Source organism: Aquarana catesbeiana, linkage group LG03, assembly GCF_042186555.1.
Source record: "Aquarana catesbeiana isolate 2022-GZ linkage group LG03, ASM4218655v1, whole genome shotgun sequence".
Classification (NCBI taxonomy): Eukaryota; Metazoa; Chordata; class Amphibia; order Anura; family Ranidae; genus Aquarana; species Aquarana catesbeiana.
The window spans coordinates 632798921-632820432 of record NC_133326.1 but is presented as its reverse complement, the minus strand read 5'-3'; the positions used below and the strand labels follow the sequence as shown (position 1 = coordinate 632820432).

Sequence of the window (21512 nt, the reverse complement as noted above, 5' to 3'; positions counted from 1 at the left end):
AGGTAATCATAAGAACTCAAAAATGACACAAATCACAAAGAGTAAATTATTAGCTGTAGAGGGTAGAGATAAAATTTGTGGATCTGCAAAAAGCAACCCATATCTAAACCACAGGGCAGTAAGAGATCAAAAATTCAGTACCACCAGTAATGCAGTCATAAGGACAAAAGAAAGACTGGTGAGGTAGTGTGCCTTAAGGATTTATATAGTTTTCACTGGTGGTTTGGTGGCTTGTGGTTTGGATGAGTGTAGAGCAACCAACCATATGTAACCATGGAGTGGTACAAAGAAAAAGCACATTATGCTAAACATTCTATGTGTGTAGTGGGGAAGCATTACCTGTGAGAGGGGCTGATTTAGAGAAAGTGCTGTGAGGAGAAGAGGGGGAAGGAGCGCTGTGTCTTGTTGGAGAAACACACATCGCCATCTCCTCTCGTAAGAGGCATCTTTTAGGGTGGTCATCAGGAAGGTCCTCTAGACATTTTTGTAGAGCCACTGTCAGTAGAGCCAGCCTCTGCCGAGACTCCACATGGCGAGCTTGTACCTAATTAAAACCAAAAACAATCTATGAAACATTGATTTGCTAGACAGTGTTCAGTTTACAAGAGATAAAGCTATAACTTTCTTCTTGCTAACCATGTGCTGCAGCTGAGAAGTTGCTTCTATAGTTGTCAGTCACTTTACCTTTCTTACAGGAAGATATACATCATCTAAGCCAATATCCGCCAAGTTCAGTAGGATTAGTGCAATTACATTGCAGAACATGATCTGTGGCTTCAGATGTTCAAGCTTTATACCCAAGATAACATTAACCAGATCTACACCGGGTTAAATCAGACCTATTCTGTCCATTTTTGCTTGTTAACAAATGCATATTAAGGAGTGTTATCATGTGTCTTAAAGCTCTAAGACTTCAGACCTGCTTAGTGTACAAATTGAGAAAAAAATATATGTAGTACATCTCTTCAATATGTGCACATTTCCCCCATGCTTTATATCTTTATAGACCCTGCAAGTACAGAAACCTACTCAACTACTGCCAGCTTTAGATCTGTACAACATAAAAAGTTAATAATTCTGACGTCCAAGATAGGAACTAAAAAGGCTAAATAGACTCCTGAAGACAACACAGGTAAGTGTAGCGGACACAGGACAGCTTTAAATATCTTTGACAAAATCAACAACTTATCAAACAGAAATTACACAATGCTTTCAGGGGTATGTATAACAGATCAGATGGGGACAAATAGTTCATTGTTAGAGTTTACATACACATTAAAGCCCAAACTAATTTGTTATATTTTGGATGGAGTGGGGAATTGTCAAAACCCGTGTGATCATTTCTTGTTTCCTTTATGACCCATTTGGGAAATTCTCTCTACTTCCTGCCCTGCAGCCACAAATGGAAGCAAAGGTAAATCCCTCCTGTAAAACTAGAACAAGTGTCCCATAGTGACAAATCAAACTTTTGGATTTTTCCCTCAGTTTTAGTTCAAGTGACAATGGCCACCGGAACAAATAGAGAGAGAGGGTAATTCTCTCTAACAGGGACACAGACAGCAATAAAAACCTAAACATAGAGAAAAGCCAGCGCTCCCAAAATATTCCAAATTGACTGTTTACTGAACAACCATATCAGCAAAATAACACCAATGCTTTGAGAGTATGCAGACCGTCTCTCTCAAGGTAATAGGCAGAGACCTTGAGAAAGTTAACCTTGAGACAGAGGGTCTGTGTAAACTTGAAACCTTGGTGTTATTTTGCTGATATGGGACTTCATTAAATGGTCATTTTAGATTATTGTTGGTGTGCTGACTTTTCTTTATGTTGTTATTTTTGCTGCGTTTCTGCTTAGTCAAACACCTACCTTTCAAAGAAGGTTGCATGAAGTCATTGGGGGTTATTTACTAAAGGCAAATCCACTTTGCACTATAAGTGCACTTGAAAGTGCATTTGGAAGTGCAGTCGTTGTAGATCTGAGGGGAAGAGATGAAATGAGGGGAAGCTCTGCTGATTTTATCATCCAATCACGTGCAAGCTAAAATGCTGTTTTTTTTCCTTGCATGTCCCCCTCAGATCTACAGCGACTGTGCTTCCAAGTGCACTTTCAAGTGCACTTACAGTGCATTTGTAGTGCAAAGTGGATTTTCCTTTAGTAAATAATCCCCACTGTGGGATTATATGATGCATTACAAGCAATTACACCTGGCAGGAGTTCTATTCCTTTACCACTCTGTTCAAAACTAAAGAAAAATAAGTGCCTTTTGCCAAATAAAGGACACCAGGTTAAAGCTCCAAGTCCAAGAACTTATAGAAGGCTAAAGATTTTGTGACACTGTTAAGCTGGCCATACACTAGTAGAATTTTGTTCAAATTTTTTTCTCACACGAACGCATTTCTAATGCTCCGTACAGACGATCGGATTTTCCGACAACAAATGTTGGATGTGAGCTTGTTGGCGGAAAGTCCGACCCTTCATCGAACATTTGTTGTCTGACTTTCCGCCAACAAATTTTGGCTAGCAGGTTCTCAAATTTTCTGCCAACAAATGTTTGTTGACGGACTTTACGATTGCGTGTACACAAGTCCGTCGGACAAAAGTCTACGCATGCTCGGAATCAAGTATGAGCCGTTCGTAATGGAGATATCACGTACATCTTGTACGTCACTACGTTCGTAATTGTTGGCCATTTGTGTGACCATGTGTATGCAAGACAAGTTGGAGCCAACATCCTTTGAACAAAAATCCACGGTTTTGTTGTCGGAAAGTCCGATCGTGTGTACGGGGCATAACAGTGTATGTGTTTTTGTTCTGTAAAGTCAATTCATTTAAAAATCAAATGTAAAAGGCAAACTAAATTTTGAATGTACTGAGAATTTTCATACAAATTTTTGATCAAAAATGTACTAGTTTATGGACAGCTTTAGGGGCCTAAGCCTCCAATCAACATGCTCCCCATACCTATTACTACAGGGTATTTTTCCTAGCTCTTGAATAGATTTGCGGTGGTGCAAGAGAAGGTAAGTATGTGCAGCTAGGATGGGAAGTTAAGTGAATTGTTGCTTTGCTCTGGATAGACAAAGCAAAGGTTCACTTGATGCGTTCCACATTATTGTATAGCAATCTACAGAATGTTTTCGAAAATGTAACATTATGTGTAGACAGTTGGAAAAGAGAAAAATGTTAACATTTCCCACAGGGTACACTGATATTTCCACAGATTAAAAACATATTAGAAAAAGCTATGTCTTAAAAAAGTTTACAAAGTTCACCATCTCACGGTCTTCCCTTACAGAATGGATACTCCCAAAAAGTATCCTAAAGGACATTTCTAGTGTAAAATGAAATATTGTTTTACATGGACACCAGTAGATTGAGTCATCCACCATCTTCTTATATCGCTCAGAGACTCCATTGTAGTAACTTTTGTGTCTGCATCTCCCACAAAGCCATAGGGAAAGATTTTCCCTAAATATATGGCAAATCCTTGAAATAAATGTGACTCCGCTATTTGGTTTTATAAAAGCCGCAGCAGTTCTAGCTCTTTTAGTTTGAGTAAGCGTTCTCACTTCTGAAGTCCCCAACAAATACAGCAAGCCAACATGTGCCAATGTACTGTATAAACTTGTGCAAATAAATTATAGGAAATAAAAAAATCAATCAACGAATGTCCAAAGTGGTAAAGAACAGTGTCCATTCAAATAGTCCCAATGAAGAGTGCTCTCCAGTCACAGTCTCTAAAAAAGCATCTTCACCAAACATAAATGAATATGATACTCATTAAAGGCATAAGAACAGCTCCATAGTGTAGTAAATTTGTAACACATTTATTAAAATCAAAAGTATTGCATTTAGATAGATATAGAATAAAACTGCACATCTAAACCATCGGATCTTTATCCACAAGCCATGGCACTCTATGACAAAACGTGTAGGGCGGGGTCTTACGTGACTTGTGACGTCATCATGCAGAGCTTGTGAAATTTGGTGAAGACACCTTTGTGGAGGCTGTGACTGGAGAGTGTGGGGAGCCCTAGAGATTATTACCTTAAAGGCGCAGTTTGACTACACAATACTTTGAGAGTCAACACTATCTGGTAAACTGTTTGGCTTATTCACTATTGGTGTCATGTGGAGTATTCCATTCACAATGAACAGCTTTGGGATTTTCTTTATATCTGAAAGCTTTACATTTTTGCACTCTTCAATGGGACTATTTGAATGGACACAATGCTTTATCACTTTGGACATTTGTTGATTGATGTTTTATTTTTTCTAATTTCTTTGGCACTGCACAAGCTTATATATTGGTATTTTTTTATTTTTAGTCAACAAATTATGTCAGCTGCTTTATATTTTTATTATTGAGTCTGAGCGGGGGTATTAGTCCTTTAAAGCCTACATGTGCGTCAGCTTGCAACTATGAAATGCCAATTTAGATCAGCCTTTCTCAACCAGGGTTCCTACAGAGGTTACCAGGGGTTCCTTGAGCAATAGGCAATTCCTGCTTCTCAAAAGGGTAACCACTGACACCAATGATCTTTTAGTTATTTGTAAAGGGGGGTATTCCAAATGACCGCAAATGAAAGGAGCATGCTTCCTGATGACCATCATGCAGATGTATTTTGAGCTGCAGCCTGGGAAGTTATGAAGTTATTTCAGGGGTTCCTTCATGTTAAAAAGGTTGTGAAAGGCTGGTTTAGATGGTCATGTCATTTCAAGAGCAAAAAGATATCTGTTGATTCTACCAAATAACTTGTTACCTAATAACTTCCTGTGCTCTCTGCCCATGCAGCACTCTTTTCAATTATATTGTTCACAATTACCCTTGAGGACTACAGGAACCCTCTTCTCTAAGTTATGAAGGAGAGGAGGGTGGTGTTTAAAGTCCTATTTTAGGGTGTTTAGAAAGGTATCACCTCCCAAACCTGCATGAAAATCCCTTGCTTCTGGAACTCTGATTGCTGACCAAAGGAAGCCGACCCACACTCTATGGACCCCACAACTTTAACGTCAAATCACATCCAACTTTATTTAAGCCAGATATTGCACACTGTAGCCCCGCCTAGGACCCCCCCCCCCCCCCCTCTCTAATGTTTCACCCAATAAGGGCTAATCTGACATCATTGGTGTGGGACTTCCTGCTTTCCTCTGCTCTAGGGTAAGAACGCTGCTTCTCCATACAGTAGAGCGAGCGAGTTTTGTCATCCTGGAACAGAAATTGTGTTACTCTCAGGATCACCTAAAGGAAAAAAGGCAGCAAAGAAATTAATGTATCCATCACATCTAAAATTATTATGTTGCAATATGTTACATCTTTGTTTTAGGATTTAGATTAAGATTAGGTTAATTGGGGACATCTCCTTAGGCCCCATGCATAACAAGAATAGTTATTGGGATGTTTGAAAAGCCAGCGTGAGAATTTCCATTTACTATAATATTTTTTGTTGTGACACGAAGTTTGAATGTGAGCCATGCCGCTACACCAACTGCAGTCTGCAATAAATTTCACAGCATAAGGAGCTCAGCAAACCCACATGAAATGTAATAACTTCAGTATGTTGAATATAAAAGGCTTGTAGCAGTTGTAAGCTGTGGGAATAAAGCAGAGTTACTGCTGTGGTAAATCATCTCACCCTTTGCAGAGACTCCAGGAATAAACATGAACATTATACAAACCTCATTGACCGCACTCTTGTCCTGAGCTTTGGCACCTCCGAGCATCCTCAGGGCGTTCTCTGCCCCCTCGGACACCGCCCGCTCCACCCTATAGTGGTGTCTCAGCTCCTCAATGTGCACTTCAGTGTGTGAGAGCTCCGACATGCCTAAGGCAGACAGGAAAGACAATAAGTATGCAACTACTATGAACTCAAATATTGAATTTAAAAAAAGAACAAAAGAAAAAAGAACAAAGCATAGCAATACAATGATGGAGAAAAGAAGTTCTCCCCCTGATCGTAAAGGTAAAGTAATACATGGAAAAACAAAGCCCTTCATTTCATATACTGACTATATGATGTAAAGAATTTCAAAATGTCTCTATTCTATTAACACTTCACCAATGAACGCTTCAATATGAGGTCAAAAGATTGAATGATGCCATACAAAGTCCCCCTTGATGTTTTATTCTTTTATAGATCCATTGAATATGTCATCCATAGATGCTTAGATCATTAAATTAAAATGAAAGGCAAACTTTTTTTTTATTTTGAATAGAGTAAGGGAATGTTATAACTATAGCTGTAAAATTTCTGGAAATATTTTGAAGCCCTGAGAAAAAAAAACTTTTCGGAAAAAAAAAGAAAAAAAACAGTGTGGAGTAGTTTTACAATTTTAAAATAATTTTGTTACTATTATATTTATTATGCTTGAGATAAAAGTACAGCTTATTTGGTTAATAAACTAAACTTGCTTTTTAAAATTTGTGATGATCCAGAAACAGCAGAAAGATTGTTTCTGGAATAAGAACTCTGGAGGGAAAAATCTCCTAGCACTTTCATTCTGATCCTCATCATTTAATTTTATAAAGTATTTTTAGAGACTTTAGGGCACCTCTGACATGCCAGGATGTGTTCTTTCATCCTTGTAGCATTTGGAAAAGAATATTTCTTCTCACAATATTTGCAAATTGCAGCTGTGTTCTCAGCAGAAATTGCACTGTGGAAATATTTCCAAACTCTAGATGTTGGTCTCGCCATTTTACTGTCAGGAGGAAAAGAAAAAATTATTTACTGACCAAACTATAAGGAAACATTATGCTGTGACCTTGGAGTACATTAATATGAATCATTTAAAAGTTATAAAGCTAAACTAAACTGTCAGACAAATGTTCCCTCTTACCTGTCAATAAAGGTCTGAGAAGTGAGAAACCATCATCTACTGTATCCCAACAAACACACAACTGTAGGAGGTACAAGATGGAGCTACAAGGAAACTAAATGGGAACCTTTTCACTGCAGTGCCCCCTGGTGGCAGAAATGCATATTTCTTCTGTTTGAGAACTGCATTGAGAATTAGTGTTACTTGAAATGGATTCCAGGATTTGCTTATCTTCAGCTGAGAGAACTTGCAATAATTTAAGACTTTATATAAAGTCTCAGAAACCTTTCATTAAGGTCTTCACATTATATGTTTTGAATACCATGTCATACATAAAACATCTATCATTGTAAAAGAACATATTCCACACTCCTTTTCTTTTTTGTTTTCAATCTTCCTGGAAAAAAAACTCCCCAAAAAATGGCTTTGGAAAAAAACTGAAATAAAAACCCTGTTTTTTCTAAATTTTTCATTTTTTTTCCCAGGCCTTCCCATCTCTAGTTGTAACTCCCGTCAGGATTTTTGTCTGCCATTTGTGTTCCATTGGAGAGATTTACTTTCACTTCCCGTCCTATAGCCAAAACAGGAAGGAAAACCCCGATAATCACCAGAACTGATGTTCCAATTGGAGGGTTTCCCCTCTGTTCCTGTTCTGGTGACCACTCAAAATCTGTGACTTTCTTCCACTTTCACTTTTGGTGATAATGGTCACCAGAACAAACAGAGAGGATATCTCTTTCTAACTGGGGGCACAGAGCACAGATAGCAATAACAACTGACAGGCGTTCTAATCCCTCTCCACTCTGTCCAAAACTAAAAATAAAGTTTTGCCTTCAGTTACACTTTAAGAATGTAACTACAACCATATTATTATTATTATACAGGATTTATATAGCGCCGACAGTTTACGCAGCGCTTTACAACATTAGGGCAGACAATACAAGTACAATACAATTCAATACAGGAGGAATCAGAGGGCCCTGCTCGTTAGAGCTTACAATCTAGGAGGGAGGGTCAAGTTATACAAAAGGGTAATAGCTGTGGGGGATGAGCTAATGGAGAAAATAGTGCAGTTATTAGATGGAGGCAGGATAGGCTTCTCTGAAGAGGAAAGTTTTCAGGGATCGCCTAAAAGTGGATACATTTGGAGACAGTCTGACAGATTGGGGTAGCGAATTTTTCAGAGAATGGGCGAGGCTCGGGAGAAGTCCCGGAGGCGGATATGGGAGGAGGTGATGAGGGAGCTAGAGAGCAGGAGGTCTTGGGAGGAACGGGGAGGAACCATATCATAAGTGCTTCATATATGTTCTCTGTACATAATCCTCCTATTCTGTTTTTTGAAAAACCCAAATAGTAATTCAAAAAGAAAAAAACAAAAACCTATCACATTCACACAAACCCATTTGTCTATTTTAGATAATGGAATAGGTGACTCCAAGTAAAAATGATTCTGGCTTGTGAAGTTTCAAGCCTAGTCCTCATATACCTTTCCTCCTTATACCATGTCACTTCCTGTACCTCACCCCCCAGGTATTTTATTGTTGGGGGGTCTGTGCATGTTTGGGGATGACATGTTGGTTCCTGCCCTACTCACTGCTTTTTTTTATTCTTCTCTGTCTCTTATACTAACCTTCTACCCGACCAGAGCCCTACCCCAGCCTTACTGTTTGCCTATCTGCCTACCAATTACCAAACATTTAATTGGCCTCTGACTCCCTAGGGCTTCATTGTAGGGAATTCAATTTAACATGAACTTTCTAGCTAACTACCGGTCTTTTCTCAGCATCTCAGATCTCAGGATCTCAATGTAAAATCCTCCCACCCTTCCCCCACCACAACAAGAAGGTGCCATTCTGTAGTAGTCAGTAAAAAAAAAAAAAAATACACAAGAGTCATAGTGGCAATAATAATGAGCAATACTTAATAATAAGTACTCCTACACACAATTTCTCTATAGCCCTAATACAAACTTCTTTAACCAGTAGTGTTTTTTGAAGAACTACAAACATCTGTCAGTTTTTAAGTAAAGAGACAATCTGGGATTGTTTACAGCTAGTTAGGCAGCCCATACATTCATTATTATTTTTCATTCAACCAGCATGTTGAATGAAAAAAAAAAAAGATCCAATTCCTTCATCCACACATTTGAGGTGGAAGGGGGAATCACGCCCATTGTGCTATTGTGTCCTAACGGCAGGGAGTCTTCCCCCCCGTCAGAATACAATGATCAGTGCTACTGGCTGTAGCCGGCAGCACTGATCAATTGGGGAAAACCTGATAGGCTGGTTGCTCATACGTAGACATGTGCAATTCGTTTCTGTCCGAATGTTAGTTTGGACTAATTCTTGGTTATTCAGAGATTCGGATGTATCCGAAAGATTTGAATTAGGATCGGTTGAAAAATAATTACCAGTTCGAATTCTGTGTGAAAAATAGCTGGTTGGTTGTTAAGGCCGCCGCGTAATTAACAACCGATGACTCATCAGCTGAATGCCGGCACTTAAAAATTCTGAAAAGAAACCAGAGTGGGGTCCCCCCAAATCCATACCAGGTCCCCAATCCATACCAGACCACATGCTCTCATCATTGGTGGGGGTGCTTTGGGGCGGAAGGGGGTCTCCTCCACCCCAAAGCAACCTTGTCCCCATGGTGATGATCACCATGGGGACAAGATGCTTTGGGGGCGGGGGGACAGAGCTTCATGAAAAGGTGTATACACCGCTCCTACAGCCTCTCAAAGATGCGGCTTGCAGGACTTTTTTTGGCGTCCTGCCAGCGCACCGCTCCAGTGTGAAAGCACTCGGTTTTGGTTCCTTTCATGTTTTTCAGATTGTGGGATACTGCAGTAGAAAGATATGAACATGCTGTCATTGTTATTTCCCCCCCCTTACCTCCTCCTGTGCCAGAGGTCTCTTGGGCTGCTCTGCGGATCTGTGTGCGTAACATGTGGATCTTTGCATCACTTTCAGATAACATCTGCTGCGCAGCTGACAACAGCTTTTTATCCTGTAACATAAATATACAATTAAAAATGCTAGTTTTCAATAAAGGGTATCTGTATAATCTAGTACATCCTTTTCTCAACCTGTGTTCTGTGGAAACCTAGGGTTCCTCTAGAGGTTTCTAGGAGTTCCTTGACTGATAATGTAAAGAAAATTCTTCCTCAAACTGGGCCCTTATCATACTAATTATAAATATAAAGGTTCCTGCTCTGCTGACCGCCATTGTAAGGGAGGCTCTTCTCCCCTCCCTGACCATTGATGTAGGGGGGGCATTTTACACTGGCCATCTACATAGGAGAGGGGGCTTCTCCACTGGTCACTAATGTAAGGGACATTCTTCCTCCAACTTTCCACTAATGTGTAGAGTCTTTTGTTCCAATGACTGTAAATGTGAGAGGCCCTTCTCTGCTGGCCACCAATGTAAGGGAGATTCTTCTTTCCTGACCTCCGTGTAGGGGGGCATTTTTCAACTGACTACTAAAATAGGGGAGGGGGCTTCTCCACTGGTCACTAACATAAAGGAAATTCTTTCTCCAAATGTCCACCAATGTGAAAGGTGCCTTGTTCCAATGACAATAAATATACAAGGCCCATCTCTGCTGACCACCAATGTAAGGGAGGCCCTTCTCCACTGATCATCAATCTGAGGGGCACTTTTCCATTGATCACCAATGTAGGGAGTTATTTCTCACCAATGTAAAAGGATATGTAATTTTTTTGTTTTTCTTTTCTTTCTGGTCATTATTATTATTTGTGTCATTTTAATTTCATGAACATATACAACACATCATTATATCTAAAATTTACCGATCACGCTAAGGTACAGTGAGTTGTAGATTAGAGGTCGACCGATATATCGGCCGATATTTGGCTTTTTTTACTTAATCGGCATCAGCCGATTGTGCTGATAAAAAAAGCCAATTATACCTTCAGCGGGACTTGCAAATGACTTCTGTAATAGAAGTCAATGCAAGTTTTCTGAAGTTATCTTCTCTCCTCCTCTGGGCAGCCTGCCAAGTCTGATAAGAAGATACATTGTATCTCTTTCAGGTTCTTTTATCAATAGACTGAACTCCATGGAGAAGTTCTCAGTTTAACCATTTAAAGACTAAATCTTTTCTGACATTTGTTGCTTACAAGTAAAAATCCTGTATTTTCTGCTAGAAAATCACTTAGAACCCCCAAACATTATATATATATTTTTTCTAGCAGAGACCCTAGGGAATAAAATAGCGGTTGTTGCAATATTTTATGTCACACGGTATTTGCGCAGCGGTCTTTCAAACGCAATTTTTTTTTAAAAAATACACTAATGAAATAAAAAAAAAAAAAAAAGCAGTAAAGTTAGCCCATTTTTTTTCGTCCAAAAGTTTTGATTACCTGTTTTTGTGTATTTAATATTTAAGATCGACCCCGTCCGATCCGCTAAAAGCAGACGTATGGCTCTACGTCCAGATCCGTCGCTGGCGGATCGGATCGGGTGAGATCTGACGAAAACGGACACGCTGTCCGTTTTCGTCCGATCCCTCCATAGGCGGCAGCGGCGCCTGACAAGCCCCTCCCCGCTCAGTGAGCAGAGAGGGACCTGTCATCCGCCGGCTCAGCGGAGATCAACGGACTGATCTCCCGCTGAGCCGGCGGACCGAGGCGGGCTCCGTAGAAACGGAGCCCGCCTCGTGTGAAAGGGGCCTTAAGGCTGCTTTCACACTGGAGCAGGCATGCGTTGATGGTAAAACGCTGTTAGTTTGAGTGGCGCTTTACCGTCATTTTAGCGGCGCTATTCGGCTGCTAGCGGGGTGCTTATAACCCAGCTAGCGGCCGAAGAAGGGGTTAAATGCGCCCCTGAAGCGCTGCTGCCGAAACGCTTTGCAGGCGCTTCGGCAGCGGTGCGCATTCATTTCAATTGGCAGGAGTGGTGGAGGAGCGGTATAAACCGCTCCAAAGATGCCGCTTGCAGGACTTTTTTTTTAACATCCTGCCAGCGCATCGCCTCAGTGTGAAAGCACTCGAGCTTTCACATAGACTGCAGGGGAGCCGTTTTACAGGCGCTATTTTTAGCCCAAAAGCGCCTGAAAAACGCCCCAGTGTGAAAGGGGTCTAACTGTTAGATTTTATGCGATGAAGGGAAAAAAAAAAAAGAAATCGGCCTAATATATCGGCCCAAAAAAATCGGCATCATATATCGGCCATCGGCCACTGCGATTTCTAAATATCGGCTTTGGCATCGGCCAGAGAAAAACCCATATCGGTCGACCTCTATTGTAGATATAATATTTTTTTAGCAGGGGTTCCCTGAGACCTGAAAGTTTTTTCAAGGGTTCCTCTGAGGTGAAAAAGCTGATCTAGTATACGTTTAACCAAACTTGTTGACGCAAGAACAGACGGTGATGGCAATTTGTCCAGTAAGAACATCTGTTCCAGCGACAACTGCCTAAGTTAAGAACTAATCTAAATTTATGGGAGTTTTCCTCTCATTTCCTGGTGTGTCCCAGTAAAGAAAGTGAAGGAAATTCTTCCCAGCAAGCCACAATCAGCAAAAAAAGGCTGATAAGGGTTTCAACTCTTCCTCCTATCCAAAACTAAAAAAAAAAAGTTCTAAAAAAAAAGAAAAAAGTTCTGCCTATACATACACCTTAAAAGCCCTGCAAATTTTTTTGCTTTCTATGTCCTGTTGGTGAGATTTCCCTTCATTTCCCAACCTGGTGGCAAGGAAGGAAGGGGAAATTTCCAGTTGCAGACATAAAAAAATAAAATGGTCCAGTCTTCCTCAAATAGCAGAGTTGGGGAGTCTGGGTCTGGGGTCTGGGTCCAGTCTTCCCACCACTTTGCTAATAAAAATCATTTTATAGAGAGGGATGCCACCAAAATTCATAAGGCCTCTATCACACTGATCAGTTTTTCTTCTGTGTAGGCCTCATCAAAAGTGGAAGAAAAATGTATGACCATTAAATCCTATGGAACTCTTCACACCAGTCAGTTGTGTTTTTTTAAAAGCACTGCATGCTGCATTTTTTGGTGTGGTAAAAAAAAAAACGCACCAAAAAAGCACCTCCACATTGAAATGAATGGAAAACACATAAAAAAAGTGTCAAAAATGCATCAAAAATGCACCCGCGGTTACGTTTTTAGAGTCACGTGTCCTTTTTTCACAGGTGCACCGGAAATGCAACAAAAATGCTATAACGCATATGCAAAATGGAGCAGTGTAAAAGCATCCTAAGCATTATTACTCTTTCACCAGTACACAAAGTGTGTGAGATGGGCCAATGCACTGATTTCCTGAGTCAAGTCAGTAAATGAATAATAGAGTAGAATGAAAATGCTTGCTGAAATCTGGAAGTTTAGACACGTTGGCACTAGTATTTTGCAAGTCACTACAGGTACACTTGAAGTCATTACATGTCTTGTGACTGCTTGAAAGAAACTGAGTTAAAATAAAATGCCACAACTTCCTCACCCTCTCTGTTGTAACTCCCTTTCCTTCTCCACCCAGCAGCCCTCTACATGAAAAATAAAATCATGACTCTGTCACTTCTAGCCAGAAAGGGACATTTCCCCCATTCCTTAACTTACATAACACCATATGTAACTTCACTGTGCATCTGTTACAAAATGAAGAACATATAGAAAATATAAAAATAGAGTAAAGCAAAAGAAATTCTATTAAGCAAAGCAACCAGAGGTTTTATTTTACACTCTTAACTTCCCCGGAAAAATATCAGCTGGAATCTGTGGCCAGACACAACCCTACCTCGTGCCTCTGCTATGGTGTTAGCAATGGAGCGCCTACGATTCAACTACTCTACCATTTGATGTTAATTGGTTCCTTGTAAAGTATGCTCTGTTGCAGGGGTAGGCAACCTCGGCCCTCCAGCTGTGGTGAAACTACAAATCCCATCATGCCTTTGCCTCTAGGAGTCGTGCCTGTGATTGTCAGGGTCTTGCAATGTCTCATGGGACTTGTAGTTTCACCACAGCTGGAGGGCCGAGGTTGCCTACCCCTGCTCTATTGAGACAAGTCTTATTGGATCTTACAGAACCACTTTGTGAAAAAAGTGGCAAATTACTAATTTAGCAGCCATAAAAGAATTAGAAACAAATCTCATTGATGAGAGGATAATGACACGTGTTATAGATCATTGATCTCCATGTAGGGACTCCCTCTTCTTCTGTCTGACTCACGCAGCAGCCAGCTGTTCTACTAAGCCTAGGGATTTCCAAAACGACGGCCCTCCAGTTGTTGAGGAACTACACGTCCCAAGAAGCATTGTAAAACTCTGACATTTACAGACATGACTAGGCATGGTGGGAATTGTAGTTCCTGAACAACTGGAGGGCCATCGTTTGGAGACTCCTGTTAAGCAGACAAGGGCTACAACTGATTCACATGAGAGGCAGCTATAGATTTACTGCATATTGAGAGCTCAAATAATTTTAGGATGCATGTCATGGGAGCAGAGATGGTATAGAATGGGGCAGCGATGCTCATCCTGTATTATCAGGGAATAAAGGCAAGGAAAGTTTTATATGAGATGAGATAAAGCCGACAGCTTGATCTTTCGCAATAAATTGATTAGTTAAACCAGGTGTAGTACAGAATAATACAGGTCTTACGCGTTTCAGCATTTAGCCTTAAAGTGGTTCTAATGCCTCAAGGTTTCTTACCTAAGGTAAAAACCCTTCTGTGCTGCAGGATCCCCCCAGCCTCCCCCATTCTTACCTGAGCCTGATCCGATCCAGTGATGTGCACAAGAGCTCCCTCTACATTCGGCAGATTGATAGCAGTGGGAGCCAATGTCAATCAATAGACTCAGACAGGGCAGCTCAGGAGCAAGCCCGCATGGGTGCCGCCATGGAAAGAGGCACTTGCCGACAAGGAGGGGCCTGGAGCGCCAGCGGGGGACCAGAAGAGGAGGATCGGGCTGCTCTGTGCAAAACCATTGCACAGAGCAGATAAGTATACCTTGTTTGTTATTTTAATTAAAAAAAAATGAAGGTTTAATGTTACTTACTTATTTGCCAATCCTAGCATTTGCCAGTAGGGCTGGTGTATCTAAGGCTGGCCATATGTAGGCAGGTGCAGTGCAGCCTCCTTGCAAGCGCGGTGGTGTTCAGCAGCCGCTGTGCAGGGAGGACAGAGGGCAAGGGGAAATCAGGTCCCTCTGAGGCCTTCGTAAGTCTCTCCAGGGAAGCAGCTGTCCAATTGGCAATCGATGCCCTGGTTGACCTGGTGGCCATCTTTGAGGTGAGCAGGTGGCACACATTCAGCATGATGGGTAGGTTAGGGTAGATATCCCACTGGTTAGGGACAGTTGGAGTAGTATAGGGACAGGTTCCGGGGGAGGAGGGACAGAGCAGGGAATCTCGCTGTATACCATCAGTAGTCTTCCTGTTTGGGCCCAGTTTTCAGTCTACTTTCCAGCCTCTTCCCCTGTTGGATACTGTTAAGTGTCTTCTTTTTGCAATGTACTCTCTGTGTGGTTCATTGTAAGTGTTACGGTCTGCCTGTGGTCGTATCTGCAGTGTTCGCTGTTCTCTCTTCATATTACAACATTACCATACTTTGCTGCATCAATCAGTCTCCGTGTGAGTTTCCTTCCCCTGCAGGCAGTGAATCTGGGCCACACTTACATATATAGATTTTTTTTGTCCCACATGCAGGCTGAATGAAAAAAACTCTAACATATCCCTCCATCCATGCCTTAAAGCACAGTTGGACGAATCTCCTGCTGTGGCTATTGTATTCTGACAGCTGTCAAATTACCCAAACAGCGAAGGATGTCAGGCAAGAGAGTGCCGACAGGAACAGCCTGGTTCATCAGGAACCAGCCGAAATCTGATCAGTGTATTTCTTGTGGGCTGATGGAAACTTCTGATGGTTCCTCAAGCTCATCTTTTGTTCAATAAAACAACAAAATGGATTAAATACTAAAAATATTAGCAGTGATGACAAAATCTTTACAATCAGGGATGGATTAAGGGAGAATGGGGCCCTAAGCAAGGTAGCAGGTTTGCCCGATTTCCCCACACATCCCTTCGACCGACATTGATAGGGATTGCAACAGTCCCAGAGGAATCACTCCATTGGCATTGTCTGTACTGGCTTGGCCCCATAAGACACCAATTAACTACAAGTGTATTTCCCCTTCATGAAGTGACAGATAGGTGCACACCTTTGGCCTGTAGTGTTATTCCCCTAGTTAGGAGGAGCTTCAAGGTTGAAGGTGGGCCACCTGAACATCTCCTAGATCTGAGGCTCTTGCCTGGGTTGCCTTCTGCATGATCCAACTCTGGGATACAATGAGCTTAGCAAAGTTTGGTTGTGTACATAAATGTGGACAGCTATTCTAGGACTGCTTTTTGTCTTATTCTAGCACTGCTAGGAACCTGAAACATTAACAATAATGGGTGAGCCATGAGTGCAGGAAAATTGTCCCACAGCTATACTGACAATTTTTAAATCCAAGGTGATTTTTAGACCAGATTGGTCGGCAGCTTATCTTCATTGCAAATGCGGCTTTATAGCTGCAATATGCAAAGTCGATTTTATAAGTGTTTAGAGCAGATATATGACTCAATTCTGTTTTGCAGCATGTAATGTTGAACAAAAAGACTGGTCCGCTTTGAGGGAACTTCACATATTTGTATTAAAGACTCACCTTCACAGAACCGTTACTGTACATTTGGATCATATTTTCTGCCCCCTGTCGGACTCTCATCTCGATGTCCAGCAGACGCTCTAATTTTAACACACGGGGATTCTGAGACGAACATGGGAATTCGCAGGGGAGACTTTTACCTAAAAAAAGGACAAGGTGTGAACAGCACATTAGAGATTGTTGAATAAAGGATTCATGTACATAATGTGGTAACCTAAAACAATCAAATTCCACTGAGCCTAAGATGCAGTGGTCAGGATTATCTTTTCCCTATAAGGCCTTGTTCACAGCTGAGCATCCTGAAATCACAGGCAGTATTGTGTGATTCTGTCTGCATTTCCAGAATCACAGCAAAACGCGGGATGCGTTTGGGGTGCCATTATTTCTTATTGGCACTCCAAGCGTGGTGCAATTTTTCCACAATTGTTGTGCAACAAACAACACAAAAGTTGCAGCAAAAAATGCAACGGCAAATGCGCCTGGTTGAGTGCCAAAATTTGGTACATTAGCGTCTTTGCCGTGTTTTTGGAGTGGAGGAAGGCCTGTTCAAAATGAATTGTGCCACTCCAAAAATGTGCCGTGGGAGCTCAGATGTGTACGGGGCCTTAAAAAAAAGATTACTGGTAAGTTGTAAACATTTTCCAACATGCTATAAATCTCTGGGGAAAAAAGGAACTTTGAACATTCACCAGGTGGTCAATTATGGCTGTCATTGGGACATGAGTAGATATTTTCTAATGGGAACACTTGTTTTAGTAACACCTGTCAAAGGTTGAATTTTCCATAACTTTGATGAGGTTTCCACTCATTTCCTGCTGTTAATCTAGGACAGGAAGAGATGGGGAAGTATCTACAATGAAATAAAAAAATGTATGGTAAGGACATAATTAGGACCTGTGTTGATGGGCTGTTTGCATCAATCGGATTTTACATTCCCATACAAGTCTATGGGAATACAAAACCTGCTTGAAGCAGGTCAAATGCAGGTCAGAAGGAGGTCAACTGCAGGTCAAACGTACCCGTCACTAAAGTCTGATTGATCTCAGAAGTGTCTCAATATGATATTAAACTGATGCATTCAACACAAGCCCAAAGACCATCAACGCAGGCAATAAATCTGTGGCAAATTGTAGAGATGTGCGTGTACTTAAAACAACCATTGGCGCACAAGGGAATAGAAAAAAAAAAAGAAGAGCTTCTTCTGCACATGATTGGATGTTTCAAGTGAACACAGATTCATTTTATTTCAGGCCCATTTGCTTCTTTGTGGTGTGTTAATGCATGTGCTTTGCGTTAAGGCTACCCATTGAAAATTATGGTAAAAATTGTACATGATCCTTTTTTGACACAGCGCATTGTGTTGTGGCATGCTACAAACATGCGTGTAGGTCCGGCACATGGATTGTACCAGACATGTGAGGTATCTTCAAGAACGTTGGAGTGAGAGCATTAATTCTAGGGCCATAATTCATGGTTATCTCTAAATAATGTAAAGGCTTTTAAAGAGTCACCTATGAAAAATTTTTTGTTTTTTTTCAGTTTTTTTCCATAAATTTTTATTGAAAATAACCAGGAGAACAATACAAAAAAGCAAAAAATGTCCAATGCGGTTAAGTATAAATCATACATAAACACATCTCTGTGTCACAGAAACAAATAAAAGAGTCATTAATACAATGCTATGACTTGGTTACAGTCAGATAATACAAAAAATTAGGCATTGACTTTGAAAACGGCCAACGCTCAATAGTACGAACCCAAACTTACCTTGTATCGATATCAAAAGCACAGGCATTGCGTGTAGATAAGGAAAGGGGTTGATTATGTATATATGTCACTTAGGGAGACTATCTGATAGAAATCTAGTATTTAAGGGGAGGGAGAGGGGGAGGAAAGAAAATGGGGGGGGGGGATGTAGATAGGATAAGGAAAACAGGGGAGAGAGTAGGGAGTTTAGTCAATGGGGTCAAACTGGAAGTCTACCAAACGTGAATGAAGCAGAAGACCATAATAGATCATTCAAGAAGGGCAGTGCTGTTTATAGAGGTCTGAGTCTTTGAACAGGAACCAACGTGTCCAAGTAGAGGGATATGAAGCCATAGTTCATCTGCTCATGTGTACCAGTACCTCCATTTCTCCCACCTGGTCTATACGGTGGAACCATTCAATGAGTCCCAGAGTCTCAGTGGAACGTCAGTATCTGAGAATAAACATTTTGGCTGCATTCAGCAGGGATCGTTTATATTTAGAAGGGTACATGTGCCGAGTGGTGAAGCAGGAAAGTGGCTGGATAGAAAGGTAGGTCCTGATCTGTAATCACTGCATGGATAGCCTCCCAGAAAGGGCGTATCTGAGGGCAAGACCACCAAATGTATATTAGCGTCCCTTTATCAGATTGACAACACCAACAAGTGTTCGAAACGGCAGGGAAGATGGCATTGTTTTTTGCCATTTCACAGATGCACACAATCTCGACATGTTTAGTGTCTATTTACTCAACATATCCCCATCTTTTATATTTTCTCAACAAAATAAGTATTATACTGTGTTTGTGTGCAATAAAATTCATTTTAGGGTAATTTTTTCCTGAAAATATGCATTTGATAAACAGGTGCACAAATATTATGCAACATAAAAAACTGCAACGGCCCCTCATTTTGTTCTTCAGTGCCTCTGCTTTCAGAAAATATAAAATGTTTGGGGTCATTTTCTATCAAAAAATAAAATGTTTGGGGTAATTTTCCAGCAAACAAAATGCAGGTTTTAACATGTGTGTTGAAAAATGAGAAAATTGCCCAGGATGCAAAGGGTAAAGACATCACAGCACACTAGTGCATGTTATATGCATCACTGTGCATTGCAGAAATGCATGGGATAATGCGTACGTGACCAGGGCACAAAAGTGTAAATGTGTCCTTCATGTTAAACTTTACTGAGCCTGAGCCACTTTACTTTACCTTATTTTACTCTTTAGTAGATAAGTGGATTAGTTGGACTTCCAACATCTTTAGTCCAGATTGGAAAAATGGAAAGCAGGGAAAGGAGGGGGCAGGAACCTTGGTGACAAGGGGAGGTTGGGGAACAGATCTGAGTCAGTGACCTAGAAAAGGAGCAGCGAGGTATAATGTAGAGTGGACATGAAGGCAAGGAGGCCAAACATAGAGGAAGATAAAGGAGAGGGGCAGAGAGAGGAAGCAACCACAGAATACAAAGACAGCTGTGGGGGATAGAGAGAGGCAGTCCTGTAGACCAGTGGTTCTCAACCTTTCTATTGCAGTGACCCCCTGATAAAATTGCCCAAGTTGTGGGGACCCCTAACAGTAAAATTATATTCATAGCGTGGCTTGTCAGCACCCAAGGCAAGTAATTTGCACCCCTAACCCAGGGACATTTAGCGCTCCGAGTCCCTTCCACTCATACAGTATTAAAACCCCTTTAGGATGTACCACTCTTTCTCTTCTCCTTTCTTTCCTTTTTATCTCTCTCTATCCCAATTTCTTTTTTTTTTCCCATCCCTCTATCTAGCATTCTTTCTTGTTCTTTCTCTTATTCTTTCTCTCCTCTTTTCTTTGTCCCCCCCCCCCTCTTTTCCTCTCCCTTCCATTTATGCTCTATTTTTATTCCTTCACTTACTCCTTGGTGGGGGGAATAGGAACAGAGGCAGTGCTGGAAGGTAGTTGGGATCAGTGGCAGAGCTGGTGGGGGGATGGGATCAGTGGCAGAGCTGGTGGGAGTTCTGATCAGCCAACATGGGTGCACTTGATCAAGGTCATCTGCTGATCTGAGAACTGTAGTGGGGACTTTTAATGGCAACTATAATCACAGGTAGTGTTACTCGCTGTGTCTCCAGCTCTTTGGTGTCTCCTAGCAGTGACACCTATGCCCAAATCAGGAGATGGGGTCTCCTCCAGCCCCTCCCACTTCACATTCCTCTCCTCACCAGTCAGCTGACGTCTAGTCTCTGCCCCCCAGCCATGCATAAACTGAATGGGCGGCTGCAAAGAGGCTGAGTGGGCAGCCACATGGTCCAGGGACAGTCCTGCTGGGTGGCCGCAAAAGCTGGGAGAGCGATGCGGGCTTCAGAACAGCCCAGAATTCGGTGACCCCTGGCAAATCATCATTTGACCCCCAAGGGGGTCCCGACCCACAGGTTGAGAACCACTGCTGTAGACTGTTAATAGAAATCATCAAAATAGAAATATAACTAGCAAAGCAGAAAAAAAATAACACATAGCAATGTATACGAGCCTTGATAATACAGGATGAATGTAGAGGGAGGCAGTATCGGCACGTGGTAACAAGGCATCAAGTTAGTGTAAGATGGAAGGAAACCACAACAGTCACATCCGTTTTTAGGTGATAATGTTTACAGGGTGAGAAATGGACACAGGCAGAGGTAGTCCCCTGTACTTGTTGTGACTTTGTTTAAAGTGGATGTAAACCCTAGAAATAAACCTCCCCTATCTGCTCCATTTCTGTAAAAGTGTATCTATGGTCAAATTATAAAATCATATATTCATTTCCACATTGTATTTCAATTATTTCTAGCCTACTCCTATCCTATCATTCTGAATGATCTTGAAAATTGTAAACTTACTTTGTTACGATCCCCACACATTTACTTTCTTAAATTCTGTGACACGTAGTCACTATGCCCTGTAGGGTGGCACTGCTGTGTCACACATTTCACAGAGCCCACCTTCTGAAATACAGAGGCGCTGAGAGGAGGAGTTTCACGAGGCAACGCAAACCATCGATCGTGGTCTACCTGATCGCGAGCAGGTGACGAGTAGATTGTATCCCTTCTTTGCCGACCCCCAGAACCTGGACAAGTGGGCCGGCAGGGTCAGCATTTACTAAAATCGTTCCCCGGTATTTTCCTGCAGCCGCTGAAAGCCAGCTTTTCCTCCTCTCCCTCCTCTGGCATTCAGCGGCTTCAGCAGGAAAATACCAGGGATTGGTTTTAATAAATGTCACCATTGTCACCCCTCCTGTCCAGGTTTCCCATCCTTCTGCTGTATGCTCCCCTTG

General features: G+C 41.5%; 1 protein-coding gene across 1 annotated transcript in view; it reads right to left on the bottom strand.

Moving 5' to 3' along the window:
- Positions 1-21512, bottom strand: part of LOC141133230 (serine/threonine-protein kinase N1-like) — a 134637-nt gene that overhangs the window by 73004 nt on the left and 40121 nt on the right. The window contains exons 3-6 of the mRNA XM_073622481.1: positions 16482-16621; positions 9712-9826; positions 5681-5826; positions 340-544 (exon numbers count right to left, since the gene is read on the bottom strand). Of these exons, the coding sequence (XP_073478582.1) occupies positions 340-544; positions 5681-5826; positions 9712-9826; positions 16482-16621 (606 nt within the window). The remainder of the gene's footprint in view (positions 1-339; positions 545-5680; positions 5827-9711; positions 9827-16481; positions 16622-21512) is intronic.